The sequence below is a fragment of the Chiloscyllium plagiosum genome, chromosome 41 (assembly GCF_004010195.1).
Source record: "Chiloscyllium plagiosum isolate BGI_BamShark_2017 chromosome 41, ASM401019v2, whole genome shotgun sequence".
Classification (NCBI taxonomy): domain Eukaryota; kingdom Metazoa; phylum Chordata; class Chondrichthyes; order Orectolobiformes; family Hemiscylliidae; genus Chiloscyllium; species Chiloscyllium plagiosum.
In genome coordinates, this window is record NC_057750.1 from 11,444,166 (window position 1) to 11,458,846 (window position 14,681).

At 40.2% G+C, this 14,681-nt stretch overlaps 1 protein-coding gene across 4 annotated transcripts in view; it reads left to right on the forward strand.

The window, feature by feature from the left end:
• LOC122542857 (mitogen-activated protein kinase kinase kinase kinase 5-like) overlaps window positions 1–14,681 on the forward strand; it is a 129,390-nt gene that overhangs the window by 62,748 nt on the left and 51,961 nt on the right. For all 4 annotated transcript variants that reach the window (XM_043680955.1, XM_043680957.1, XM_043680954.1 and 1 more), the window contains exons 7-9: window positions 2,644–2,686; window positions 11,014–11,086; window positions 11,934–12,065. In XM_043680955.1, coding sequence (XP_043536890.1) covers window positions 2,644–2,686; window positions 11,014–11,086; window positions 11,934–12,065 — 248 coding nt within the window. The remainder of the gene's footprint in view (window positions 1–2,643; window positions 2,687–11,013; window positions 11,087–11,933; window positions 12,066–14,681) is intronic.

Consider the following 14,681-nt stretch of genomic DNA (forward strand, 5'->3'; position numbering starts at 1 on the left):
ATGACCCCCTTTTCGTATTACCCTGTTTCCTTCCATGCTTTACCATAGACCTCCTTGCAAATATGGCTGTTCCCCTTCTTTGCTGTCATCGCCCCTTCCCCCAGCCTGGACCGTCCAATCCACACAAATAAGTTCCCAAATCTCCTTTCCATGAGAATACCTTCCCACTTAGTTTGGCTGGATGGACCCAAATGGACTGTCAACTGCCAAGCCCTTGAATAACCGAACAGACATAGACAAGAAGTGCTCAGACCCCTCATTGATGCCTACAAAGTGTCCTTGTAAAAGCCTTTCAGTGCTAGTTACTGATGCACCCTTGCAATGCAACCTATGCTTCCTAATTGTCCTTAAATGGATCAGAGATGTATCATAAGGATCTTGAAGGTTGGCAAATATTAGATGACAATGTATGTGGATGATGTCTATGTGCAGCTCGTGCTCATTGATCTTGGCCTGACTATTTTGCGCTGAGCAACGTGAAGGCTCTTTGAAGCCAGCACCAAACTGAAGTCACCTGCTCTAACTTTCTTATTTGAGAATTGGTGTTCCAGTTGAGTTAGACTCGAGATCTCTCTCCTTGCTCTGCTCCTGAGAGTGGAAGGAAATGGCAAACCACCACTAATAAAAACTGCCAAAAAAAATTGTTGAAGAGGAAACATCAGTAGACAGTAAGTTGGGACCTGCCTTTGGTTAGAGCACATGCAATATGTTATGGTGATAAGCTTCATTAGTTCAGACACTGCATTCCAAATTGTAAACTGGTGATAAACTCCTGGTAATGTTCACTAAATGCAGTAGTTCAGTCAACTATATGCAGTACTTAGAACATTTAGGTGATGGGAGGCGTAGTTAATATAGTCAGTTATTATTATTTTGATTGGTACAGTATAAAAAATGCATGACATGGATATGTTACATGTAATATACAGCACACATTGTAGGGTATGATTTATCTCATGTTCTACATGCAGTTTGGTTAATGTAAACTGGATATGGTGTACCTTTTATACCTTACATGGTATGATTAATATACACAGAGTGTTGCAGTTCTCCAGCATTCATTAGTGCTAAGTCTGGCAATGTTACTCCAAATACTTCAAACTGAAATAAATGGCATTATTTATGACAAACCTAGAGGCTTCCAATAAGTTTCCATCTTTTATATGTTTTCACCTACCTTGACTTGGATGACAACATTGATTGTGATTCTGAAAGTTATTGACTGGATGTCCTTTTGAGCTACTCCTTTCTCCATCAATGTAACTACACTCAGTCCTCATTACTCACAAGGGATGGGGCTCAGACTTTCTACAGATAATAAATAATTAAAACATGAATACATTTAAGTGGTGTTTAAGGCGCTTTGGGCATATAAGGGGCTTTTAGATTTGGGTGTTCAAGTGTCTTTTAGACACACGCAAGCAAAGATATGGACACGCATGGATATGGACTATGGACAGGCAGAAAGTGTGGAAACTTAGAGTGTGGAAATAGGCCCTTCGGCCCAACAAGTCCACACCGACCCACTGAAGTGCGCCCACCCAGACCCATTCCCCTACGTTTACCCCTGCACCTAACACTACGGGCAATTTAGCATGGCTAATTCAACTAACCTGCACATTTTTGGACTGTGGGAGGAAACCGGAGCACCCGGAGGAAACCCACGCAGACACTGGGAGAATGTGCAAACTCCACACAGACAGTCACCTGAGGCGGGAATTGAATCCGGGTCTCTGGCGCGATGAGGCAGCAGTGCTAACCACTGTGCCACCGTGCTGCCCACGATTAGTTTAACTTGGCGTCATGTTTGGCACAACATTGTGGGCCAAAGGGCCTCTTCCTGCGCCATACTGTTCTATGTTCTATATATTCCTGAGTATCATGAATCATCATGTGATGATTACCGAAGCAAATTGGACAAAACCATGGAGAAACAAAAATGGGTCTGGGCCAACCTCACAAGTGTTTGGACCGTCAGGCAGTAAATCAGTGGATAATGAGGACTGAGTGTATGCGCCTTGGGTAAGGGTCCTGTCACTGCACCAAATAAAATACGCAGAACAAAGCATGGCTAGATCCACATGTGTGGATGCACATCCACGTAAGTGTATGTGTTTATCAAGCTAATAAATGACACAAAACAGGAGACATTCAGCCTATCCTGCCTGTGTATGATCTTTGGTTGAACTATCCAATTAATTTCATCTCTCTGCCCGATCCTCATAACCCTGCAAATCAATTTCTTTCTAACATTGCTTCCAATTCCTTTTTGAATGTTACAATTGAATCTGCTTTTACTACCCTTTCATTCCAGATAATAATGACACACTGTGAAGTAAAATGTTTTCATGCTATTACCTCTGGGCACCGATCCTTCTGCAAACAGTTTCTCATTTGTTCTTATCAAAATCCTTCACCATTAGAATTCTTTAAAATCTCCTCATCTCCTCAGCATTTGTATCGGAGTGTATGTCCACTAGTTCATTCTGAGTCAGTGTATATCCATGTCTACAATTAAAGTATATGTTTGCACTGTGGGCACATGAACATGTCTACACCATAAATAGAACAATGTTGCTCAAGCAAGACGAATTGCCTGTGGTCTTTTGAGTGACACTAACCTGTTTTATTTTCTCACTGCAGGGAGCAAATATTCTTATCAATGACAATGGAGATGTAAAATTAGGTGAGTCAGAAAAATGGACATATGTTGTATTTGATTCTACCTTTCATCAACACTTTCATTAAGGAATAATATGATGCAGATTTAGTAAAGCTCCTTTTACAATGGCCCAACAAACATTCCCTAGATACGTAGAGTATGGGTGAGATACAGAGAAAAGGTCTCTCTTTACTGTCTGCTCAAACACTCGGGCAGTTACAGGATGGTGTTAGATACAGTAGGACTGTCAGAGTTAGAGATGCAGGTCCCTTTGAGGTTCAAAAAATCATCTGCAGAGTTGATTGAGAGAAGTTGAAACTCATTACACTTTGTATTTAAGAGCTGAGTTTTCTGGATGGATAGTGTCTTCTGATTATAAAAAAAAATGCTGAGTTTTCCCGATGGGTAGTGTTTGTTACCTGTTAATTGGGTGATTTGGTGATGGCATTCTTAAAATAAAAAAGAAAGAGTTGACTTCTTCTTCAGTGGGGCGTTGGCTTCTGGACAAAGGGTTGAGAAAGAAAAGGTAGAAACTGATGGTTGTACTATACTATAGAGTTACAAAATAATCTATAAACGTCTTTTGCTGTCTAATTCAGCATATACATATCAATGTATGAAACAAAGCTTCCTCTATCAAACACTGCCAGAATAGATGCAGCACAGGGTTTGATACTGATTCCCTCTATGCTGTCCTATCAAAGGTCTGGGCTCTGCAGCATACTGGTCAGGAAAGTTCATGCCAAGGAACGTCAAGACCCAGGTCACAAACTGAACCAAACTTTGTGAGTTAACCACCAGGATAGAAGACAGCATAATGTTATGTCAGTAATACAAATTCATTAAATCCACCTTTTGTCTATATTATTTTAATTTACTTTCCCCCAAACAAGTTTTGAAATCAGTCTAAAAATGAAACAATGATCCAATCAATGTTAAAGTTACTATTACCAGTGAACTCATCATCTTGTGGGTTATCTAACAGCTTCATTAATGGGAAGTCACTAAAACAGGAAATAACAAATAACTTGCCCATACAAATAAAATTGCTGGCTGCTGCTTCATCTAACACATAACCTTTATTTTTGATTGTGATAGGAACAATGTCTGCAGCAGATACTGTGAGAGAAAATGTACAGAATATCCAACACAACCCTCCAGTCTATGCCTTTGTTTATGCATCTGTCCAGCCACTTTATACTTAACCCTATTAGCACAGCCTTTTATCCCTTTCCCTCTTATGTGTTTTACACAGCTTTCCCTCAAATAATAAGAAAAGAAAAACAAAGACTCTACAGTTATGTAATGTATTTCACAATCACTAAACGTCTCAAAGAAATTTACAGCCATGGATGTACTTTTTGAGGTCTGGTAACTTGCATAATATAGAAAACACAGCAATCAACCTGTGTACAGCAAGTTCCCAGAAACAGTAATGTGTTAATGACCAGATAATATTTTTATGCTATATTGATTGAGGAATAATAGGACGCTGAAGAGGACTCCCATATTATCCTTGAAAATGGTGCTTAGGATCATTTACATTCATCCAATTAGACAGATGGGACTTTGGTTTTAATGTTTCATCTGAAAGATGGCACTTCTGACAGTGCACCACTCCTCTAGCCTTGATTTTTATTCTAAGTCCTGGAGAGAGACATTCCATTAGACTGATACAAAAATGCTACTAATTGGGCTACGTGCATTCAGATTATTTTTTGCTGCAACCGCACCTTCTCTCAGACAGATCCACATTCTAACTACTCTCTGGAAAAAGAAGTTTCTTCTAAATTTGGTATTGGCTTTATCATTCGCTATTTTTATTTATGTATGCTAGTTTTGGCCTACACTGCAAGGTTGGAACATGTTCATCTTATCAAACCTTTCTAAAATCTTGAGCAGTCCTCTATTAGCTCGCTTTTCACCCTTCCCTTTTCCAGAGAGAAGAGTCTCAGTCTGTTCAGTCTTTCCTGTTAGGTATCACCTCTCAGTTCTTGCATTCTCCCTACAAATCTTTCTTTCATCTTCTCTAATCCCTCTATGTTCTTACTCTAACATGGAAATCAGGATTAGTAGCGTTGAATAGTTTGGCAGCTTAAAGTGTAGCTCTCTAATTGCTGATAGCCTGCAATTTCAGTGAAAGATTCATTTTGCTTCTGAACCAAGTGATAGGTTAGCACAGGAGTTAAAGTGGGTGTATTTGTAAGCAACCTCACTCAAACGGTCCATAAGGATGTGCTATCTGGAAACATTCACTCTTCATATCTGGCAGTAGTGTGTATCATCTACAAAATGCAGCAACTCTACAAGTCTCCTTTGCTAGCATCTTCCAAACTTGTGGCCTTAAACATCTATATAAAAAAAACAAGGGCATGAGACTACCACCACCTGAAGGCTACACACTACGCAACCCTGACTTGGAACTATATTGTGCCATTCCTTGACTGTCACTCGGTCAAAATCCTGGAACTGTTTTCTTAACAGCATTTGGTTGAACCTATACCACATGAACAGCGATGGTTCAAGAAGGTGTCTTTCAACCATACTGTCAAGGGCAATTTGAAATGGGTAACAAATTGTGGCCTAACCAAATCATGCAAAAGAATGAATTTTAAAAAAGGACATCCTACACTGCTTTTCAGCCATTGAAGTATTTGAAGCATGTAATGCCTGCTGTAAAGTGAGAAACAGCTGACAAATCATGCACAGCAAGATGCTACAAGTAGAAATGTGCTCATCTGTTTCAGGTTTTAGTTGAGTAATAAATAATCAAAGAATCTTACAGTATAGAAAGAGGATATTTGGTCCTTCCTGTCCATGACAACTCTGGAAAAGCTATTCAGCAACATAGATTCCTGGCGTTTACCCCATAACTCTGTAGATTTGTTTTCTTTCATTTTAGCGAGTTTTGAGAAGATTTATAGCTCAGGTTGAGGTTCCAGATGTAGGTTTGCTCGTGAAGCTGGAAGGTTAATTTCCACACATTTCATCACTCTACTAAGTAGTATCTTCAGTGGGCCTCCAGTCAAAGCACTGTACATGATTCCTGCTTTCTATTTATATGTTTGGGTTTCTTTGGGTTGGTGATGTCATTTCCTGTGGTGATGTCCTTTCCTGTGGTGATGTCATTTCCTGTTCTTTTTCTCAGGGGGTAGTAGATGGGGTCTAATTCGATGTGTTTGTTGATGCAGTTTCATGTCCAATTGCCTTTTTGAAATTCTAGTGGAATTTGCTTCAATTGTCCTGTCAGCTACTGTATTCTAGATCATTGTAACATATTGTGTGAAACAAAATTCCCATTCCCATTACTTCTTATGCTAATAATTTTAAATCTGCAATATTGCTACGTCCTACTCAGAGGAAACAGTTTCTTCCTACTGGCTCTAACAAGATCCCTCGTAATCTTGAATACATCCTTAACCCTGTGTGCTCTGAAGAGAACAATTCCAGCTTCTGCAATCTCTCCAAATACTATACCTCATACTTGGTGTCATGCTTGTAAAAGAACTCTGTAGCTTCTCCAAGACCTTGACACTCTTCCTAAACTGTGCTGTACAGATATTGTTCAAACATTAGACATTAAGGTGGGGAAGAAGACAGAAAAAAATTATTTCCGATGGTGGAAAAGTCTACACAGAGTTTTGAAAACGTGGAATATATTTAACAGTTACTAATTAAACAAAGACCAGATCAATACTGAGAAATATGTTAGATGGGTGGTTGAAAGAACAAAGAGGATAAATGAATGTGGAAAAAGAGCGAGTGACCACATGTGAATTGGTCTTTCTCAAATTTTCAGTTTGCTTTGTAACTCTGTGTAAGTTTACTGTCGCACACTAATTAGCAGTACCAGATATGGTGCACAGTATTCAAAGAACTGATAGTGGTAAACCATCTCCAGGCACTGACAGCGTCCAAACACACACAGACGTTCTTCCACTAATATCACTCGCAGAAATCTTAGGATTCACACACTTTTCTCTCAATTCCATGGAGGCATTGTCACTATATCTGATGTTTGACCTTTATGAAGACCAACCACATCTGTTTGTAAAGCAAAACTGTTTTATTACTTGTCTATTGTTGAATGAGTCAGTAACAAGGGGTTACCGGGGGATCTCCCCCATGGGGAATCCCACAAGACTCTACTAGCAACAATCCACAAGATGGAGCATCACTGATGAAACTTCACCCCAATCCTCTATAGTGTGTTGCCATAACCTGTCACCAGTTGAAGACCTCTTGCCTCTTTTATGGTGGCAAGTATATCCAAACTGTACACCAGGTTATTTCCAAAATGGGACTGGTGTCAATTTGGCTCAGTGGGTATGGCACTTTAGCTTTGTGAATTGGAACACTGGGCTTCAAATGGGCATCCACTCAGATGGGTGCTCTGGTGCTCCCAATTGCATATCAATGTCTTGATGTCTGAAAGTGTGGATTTGAGTATGCACTCACATGTTAAGATCTTTGAGAAGTACCTTACTTGGATGAGAAGGCAGTTTTCAGTTCGTGAATCTCCAAACTCAAACAAACTGGTTCACATTAATGCACAGTTGTTGTGTTTAAACAGTTAAGTTTTCTTTGAGAAACTTTTGGCACAAGGCAATTTTGTATCACATTGGGTACAATACCTTTAAGTTTTCTGTTTGGCTATTTCTATGCTTTGTGAGGCTGCTGGCCCTATAAGGTACTACCTCCTTTCTTCTGCATACTGCATCTGCTATTGTCCCTTGTGTTATACAGACAACCCCCACCTTCTTGTAGGGCTCAGGGATACTAACTGGGTGCAGAGCTCAGCACCAATCCAATTAGAGAACCTGAAGGTAGACAATTTTGTAGTCATATTGTCACTGGAGTAGTAATCCAGAGACCCAGGCTAATACTCTGGGGACGTGGGCTTAGATCCCATGCAGATGGTGAAATTTGCATTCAATTAACAAATCTTGAATGAAAAAAGAAAGCTAATCTGATGGCAGTCAGGAGTCGATTGTTGCTAAAACCCATCTGGTTCACTATAGGGAAGGAGAATCTGCCATCTTTCACTCAGTTTGACAATACCTACATGTGACTCCAGACCCACAGCTGTGTGGTTAACTCTTAACTGCCCTCTGAAATAACCCAACAAGAAGGTTCATTTTCAGACGTTTTGTTACCATACTAGGTAACATCATCAGTGAGCCTCCAGATGAAGCGCTGGTGGCATGGCCCGCTTTATATTTCTGCATTTAGGTTTCCTTGGGTTGGTGATGTAATTTCCTGTTTTTTTTCTCGGGGATAGTAAATTAGATCCAGACCACCCCCCGAGAAGAACAACAGGAGATGATATCACCAACCCAAGGAAACCTAAACACATAAATACAAAGCAGGCCATCAGCACTTCATCCGGAGGCTCAATGATGATGTTACCTAGTATGATGACGAAACATCTGAAAATGAACTTTACAGTTCAGCGAGCAAACCTACATCCAGAACCTCAACCTGTGTTACAAATCTTCTCAAAACTCACTAATAACCTAGCAAGCCACTCAGTTCGAGGACAATTGGGAATAGGCAACAAATGCTGGCCCTGCCAGTGACATCCATATCCCATTAAAGAAAAAAATGATTGTGTCACGTGAGTGATTGTGGTGCATTGTATGATTGGGTCCCAAATTTTTATCTGGGCCTCCGATTCCTGCTCTTGGTTTGAAAATCAAGTCTGTTAACAGGATCTAAGTTGACACTCCCACCAAAGGTCCGATGACACAATTTAGAAAAACCGATTGGGCTGTTCTCCCCAGTGCTATGACCAGTATCCACATCATTAAAACAGATTAACTGGCCATCATCTCACTGCTGATCAATGCAAACAGCAATGATTGATGATCAGATGATGTAGTTTTATGAATATGGGTGAGGGATAAATATTGGCGAAGACACTAAGATAGTTTCCCAACTCTTCTTCAAAATTGTGCCAAAGGTCTTTTACATCCATCTGAGAGACTTGATGGGCCTCTGTTTAAGCTATCACTGCCAACAATGCAGAGCTCTCTGAGTTCTGATCTGGGTGTGTCAACAAGATTATGCACTCACCTGTTAAGTTCTTTGAGAAGTACCTTTATGGGATTGGACTTGACCCTAAATCCTCTGACTCAAAGGTGAGGGCGCTAACACCTGGGCCACAGTTGACATCGTTATAAGACCAGATGTCGGTAACAAAGTGTAGGATACCTTCTCCAAAAAGGTTGTGCTGGAATAATTGAAGAGTTGAAGACTGGCAGGTAGACAGAGTTCAGATCTACAATGACATAATTGAGTGACAGATTTGAAGGATTGAATAGTCTCCTCCCATTCCTGTGAGTCATTGAATTGAGGCTCCAGATGCCTGTCCATTTGATATAAAATATCTCATGGAGCACTTGGACTGTGTTTCTTTATGTTCTCTGAATAAACAGCTTTGTTTTAACTGAATAACAGAGCAGGCTCAAGGAGCCAAAGGTGTCCTCTTGATCCTAATGCCCTTAGCAACCTAGAATGTAGGACTGAAAAAACAATGAAATCACCACAGGGGTAAAGATTATCTTGCAGTTTTACACTGGAAGCCAGTAGTAATAAATCATCATCAATCAATTTTTATAAGTTTATTTGTCCCTGTTCTTGTAAGTTACTTTCTAAAAGTATTTTGCCTCGGTTGCCTTTATCTTACTGAATGGTCTTTTAGTAAATTATCTAGCTGCAAGACTCAGGAGACAGAAGAGACACAATCTTAAAAATACAATTTTCATATGTGATGAAAGTTTTTATATATAAAAATTTTATGGAGTTTGAATATTAAACAATTAGCACACCGGTTTGGTGTATTTGTGAAGGTATTTAATAATTAACTCGGTCAGTCTTTTCTGAAACACGATTTTAAAGCAGTATGTGTCAAAGAGCAGATGACTGAAGGCCTCCTGGAGAGTTAATGAGGGTTTGTTTATAACATGGCACTTTCCAACAGAAGAGAGAAAACATGGAAAACTTGGTTTTGGGTTCACCGTAATCAAGGATCAATTTTTGGTTTGATAAAAGTAGCACTGGGAAAGGTTTTGTTCAGTTCAAAGATCTGAATGGGATCAAATGCAAGCATTGTTTGACCCACAAAAGGAGAGAGTTCAGAGTAGTTAGGAAAATAAGTTACTCCAGTGTAAGATTGTTGTTTTTGAAAACTTGCTGACTAACAGTGTTTGGTTGATAGACTGAGGAAGTCCAAACTCAAATGGGTAACTAGTCAAGGGAAAGTCCTTGCAACTTACTGGAACAGAACAGAAAAGAAGCAGTTAAGTTAGCCTACAGATTTGAATGTGAAGGAAACTTTCTTTGGATTTTGATTAACTGTAAAATGGTGGTGTTTGCAAGTAGGTAGGATTCTGTTTTGCATGGTGTTTGAAATCCTCTAAATTGGATTATATGATCATTTATTTTGTTTTACTTTTCTCTTTGTTAAATTAAAATAAAGACCAACCATGATCTGTCAAATCAGGATTCATTCTGGGATCTAACTTATCCAGTAATAACATCAACTGAGAACATAACACTTGTTGTCAAAAATGAACACACACACAGGTGAGGATACCACAGACACAACAGATTGCAAGAGTGGGGACCTGTGGGACTGGCGTCAATGTAAAAAGAAACAAGTCTAATTTAACGTGGAGATGATGAGCCATGCTGTGTCTGAAGTGAACGCCTATATTGCACTGTTGTGAGCTAGTAAAAGGCCCATTTGTGAAAGATTGGCCTAGCTGTCATCCTGGGTGTATATAGGTCTGCCTTGAGTGTGTGGGTAAAAAGCATGTCCTGAGTGTGGTTCGTCCTTGAGGGAAGGCCAGCTAACCAATATGTCGGTGTCCTATGTCTGGCTGTGACGATTGCTGTCCAAAGAGAAGCCATGATAGTGAGGAAGGGACAGTTGTGTTGCAGGCATATTCTGAGTCTGCAGAATAGCCTGGGCCTGCTATATCTGGTTTATTATGGAACTGGGCCAACCTGGGTATTTGGGGCTGGTCAGCTTAAGTATAGGACTCTGTGTCTGAAGGGCCAGTCAGCCTGGATGTGTAGATGGCAAGTGGGAGGCTTGGCATGGGCTTGCAAGGGGCAGGCCCAGCCTGGGTAAAAATAAAATGTGAACAATACCAAGTTAATTGTCAAGTTGCATTTCTACATATTGGTGGTCATAAGTGGAGAGAGGAAAACCAGATAGGTGGCTCTTGCTAAATAAGGGGATAAAATGACCTTTCCAACTACCAAGTGGGATAGATCGACTGATGAAATTTTACACTCCGTTTGATCCCTGAAATTGAATGTTTCATTCTCTCTCTGTTTTCTAGCTGATTTTGGGATTTCGGCTCAAATCACTGCCACATTTGCGCGAAGAATGTCCTTCATTGGAACACCGTACTGGTATGATTGTACACTGGGGTTTGAAAAAGTTGCTTGGGACACTAAATTCCACAACCACTGGAAAGGAAAGAGAGGCAATCTGTCTTGGGGACCTTTTGGTTTTTTCTCTCTTTTTGATTGGTATTGCTTTCCAACTGCATTATCCAACCAAAATGGCAGCTGGTTATTCTTCATCTGGCCTCTGTTAATGCCCCCTATTCCCAGGCTTCCATCAGTGGCCCTTAAGGATGCATCTCATGTGGCTTCTTTATAAACACTCCCAATGTTCCCAATCATGTGTTTTATGATGGGTTGTTTATATTTCACCATCTTCCTTGTCGCCCCTCATTGAGTCATACAGCATGGAAACAGATCCTTTTGTCTTATCAGTACATGTTGAACATAATCCCAAACTAAACTAGTCCCATCTGCCTCCTCCTAGCTCATGTCCCTGCAAACCTCTTTTTCTATATATTTAAACATTGCTAATTGTGCCCGCTTCCACTACTTCCTCAGGAAGTTCATTCCACACACGAACCACCCTCTGTGTAAAAACAAAATTGCCTATCATTTTTTTAAAAATCTTTCTCTTTTCACCTTAAAAATGTGCTCCCTAGTCTTGAAATCCCCAATGCTATGAAAAAAGACACCTCCCATTAACCCTATCTATACTGCTTATGGTTTTATAAAACTCTATATTTTTATAAACCTCTCAATTTCCTATGTTCCAGTGAGAAAAACTTTCTGCTTCTTTACCTGTGTAAATAGCTAGAGTTTAACTCCAGAATATGAACAAGTAGAAAAAGGAGCTGCTTTGATTTACTAATAACTGTTTCTCATGCTCCATCCGCTTCTGGGTCTTCCACAGGATGGCTCCTGAAGTCGCTGCTGTGGAGTTCAAAGGTGGCTATAATGAGCTGTGTGACATCTGGGCAGTTGGCATCACTGCTATCGAACTGGCCGAACTGCAGCCCCCAATGTTTGATGTTCATCCTTTGAGGTGGGTGCCATTTGCTAATTACTTTGATCTTATCCGAAGTGTCATGCCTCATTGCGGGGGTGACTCGCTGGAAGTCAAGCCTCACTATTCCTGAAGTCATCACAAAAGTTAAAGATTTTAAGCAGTACGTGAAGATTCCCCAATTTACCAGGTTGACAGAAAACATGGATCAGATTCTATACTTGTTACAAATAATTAGCCGCTAGGTACAGGCGAACAAATATGAAAAGTTGGCATATAACACAAATAATTAGAACTCTGATCCCCTTATAAACTTCCCCTTACACACAAAACAAAACTTGCATTTTATGGACAGAGGAGGAGGGAGAGAGGAAGGCATTTGAGTGGTTCTTGAGATGATTGTTACAATTTTTATGCTGATCAGAATACTGCTTCTCAGTCTTCATTCTCTGGAAGCTTTAACTGGCTTGCAAGAGGCACAGAGACTGGATCATACTATGAAAGGTCTCTTGACTCATCAATTAAAAGTCATAGCTTATAGCAACTACTGTAGAGAAAACAAACTGCTTTTCTTTATGCTTAAATGTGGTGTCTTCTGTAGAGAACAGAGCTCATGGTGGAGGTCTGATATATTCTCTCGATCTTGTGCACAGATCCAAGCTATTCAGTTTTCTGAGATACAATCACATAGTTGTTGGCAGTGGAAGGCTCACTTTTCGTCATCAATAACAGTAACTGGTCTACTAAGTAATCAGTTAATGTATCGACTAAAACTCAGCCTGTACACAATGCCTTGGCTCCAGTCATCTGAAAACCACAGTTTAATCACTGTTTGAAACTTGGGGCTGTACTTTAAGTGATGTCAGGTTACTTGTGAGATAACTCCATTGGGATTGGTATCCCATCACCAAGTCACCCTTTATTTACACTTGGAAAGTGCTTGACACTGATCCAGCTCCCTCAGAGCCAGCTTTCAGAGTGAACAGAACCCCTGACACTCCTGTTTATATTTGTCAACCAGGTATCTCCCTGATTGGACCAGATTAACAGCTCCAATCAGGGAACTCATATTCTATGAGGTCCATCTGCTGACCTTGTTACAATCACTACAACTTGCTTCCAAACATGCAGCAATTTTTACAGTAAACCTTGGCTTTTAAATCAATCCTTCTATTATTAATATCATTCAAACCTTCTATCAATAACAGTCCACAATTATAAATATAGAAAAATCAAAGAAAGGACCTTTCTAGAAATCGACTGTGGTTTGTATAGGAAGCCTTTGCCAACCAGACATTGACCCATTATTGTGTGCCTTCAGATCTATTACAGTTACAAGATGTTAATTTGTGTACTATTTAAGGTATTGTGTATTGCCGTTTCTCTCAGCATCCATGTGGCTGGGGAACCCCATACTCTATCGTCAGCCTCTGCTGTACGCCTTCCACTCTGCTTTAAAAATCCACACACAGACCTTGAGATGTCTATGTAGGAAGAAAAAAAAATCAGAGGGAGCATTGGTCCTGAATACTCAACAGTTGAGCATCCATGACCTATGAGGGAGACTGAGTTGGTGAGAATCGTATTCACTATAGTTTAGAAGAACTAGTGGGGTATCACAAAAACCTATAACATTCTAAAAGATTGGATTTCCTGATGATGGGGGAGTCCAGACCTGGGGCTATATTTTAAGGACAAGAGGTAAACCTTTAGGACTGAGATGAGGAGAAATTTCTTCACCAGAGAATGGTGAGCTTGTGGAAGTCACTGCCACAGAAGTGGTTGATGCTAAAACATAATGTGTTTTCAAGAAGGGTCTAGATATAGCTGTTGTGGCTAAAGGAATCAAGGGACATGGGGAGAGGGCAGGATTAGAGTATAAAGCTCAATGATCAGCTATGATCATAGTGAATGTTGGAACAGGCTCGAGGGGTTGAATGGCCTACTTATGTTTCTGTCTTCTTTGTTTCTATGACTCATTGCAGTAGGTAGTTTCAAAGATCCATAACCCTCTGAATGAATAAATTCTACTCCTCTCACTCCAGAATAACAGTCACCTTATCTTGAGACTATGACACCTAGTTCTAGTCTCATCAGTTTGGAGAAACTGCCTGTCAAGCTAAGAACTTTATACATTTCAATGGGATCACCTTTCATTCTTCACCAAAAGATACCTATCCATTATTTTACATTTCTTCTTGTGTAGAAGCACCCTTTTAATCCTGAGTATTGCCAACCCCCTGGTAGGCTGTTTTAGAAACCTTTTTCTTCAACAGTGCTCTTCCCTGTGGCCAAACCAGCAGATGCCACCGCAGTCTTGGTCCACCCACGTTGATTGGGATTCACCAGGCATCCTGGGAGCGTGGGCTGCCCAGGATGTGGGTGGCAGTTTCACAATGAGGTATTTTGAATTTGAACTTGTTCCAACTTAAGCTGCAGTATTAACTCCTTGCACACTGATTGTTCCTGTTAATTAAATAATTTGCAGTAGTGCGCCTTATTTCACGGTCTTGCACTGAAGTTACTGTTGCTGTTGTAATGCCAGCATCCATCAATACACAATCTCACAGTGTGATAATGACCAGTTAATGGAGTAGAAATTCATTTTGGGCAATTTAAAAAGATGGATGATAACAAATCAGCTGCTTTATATTC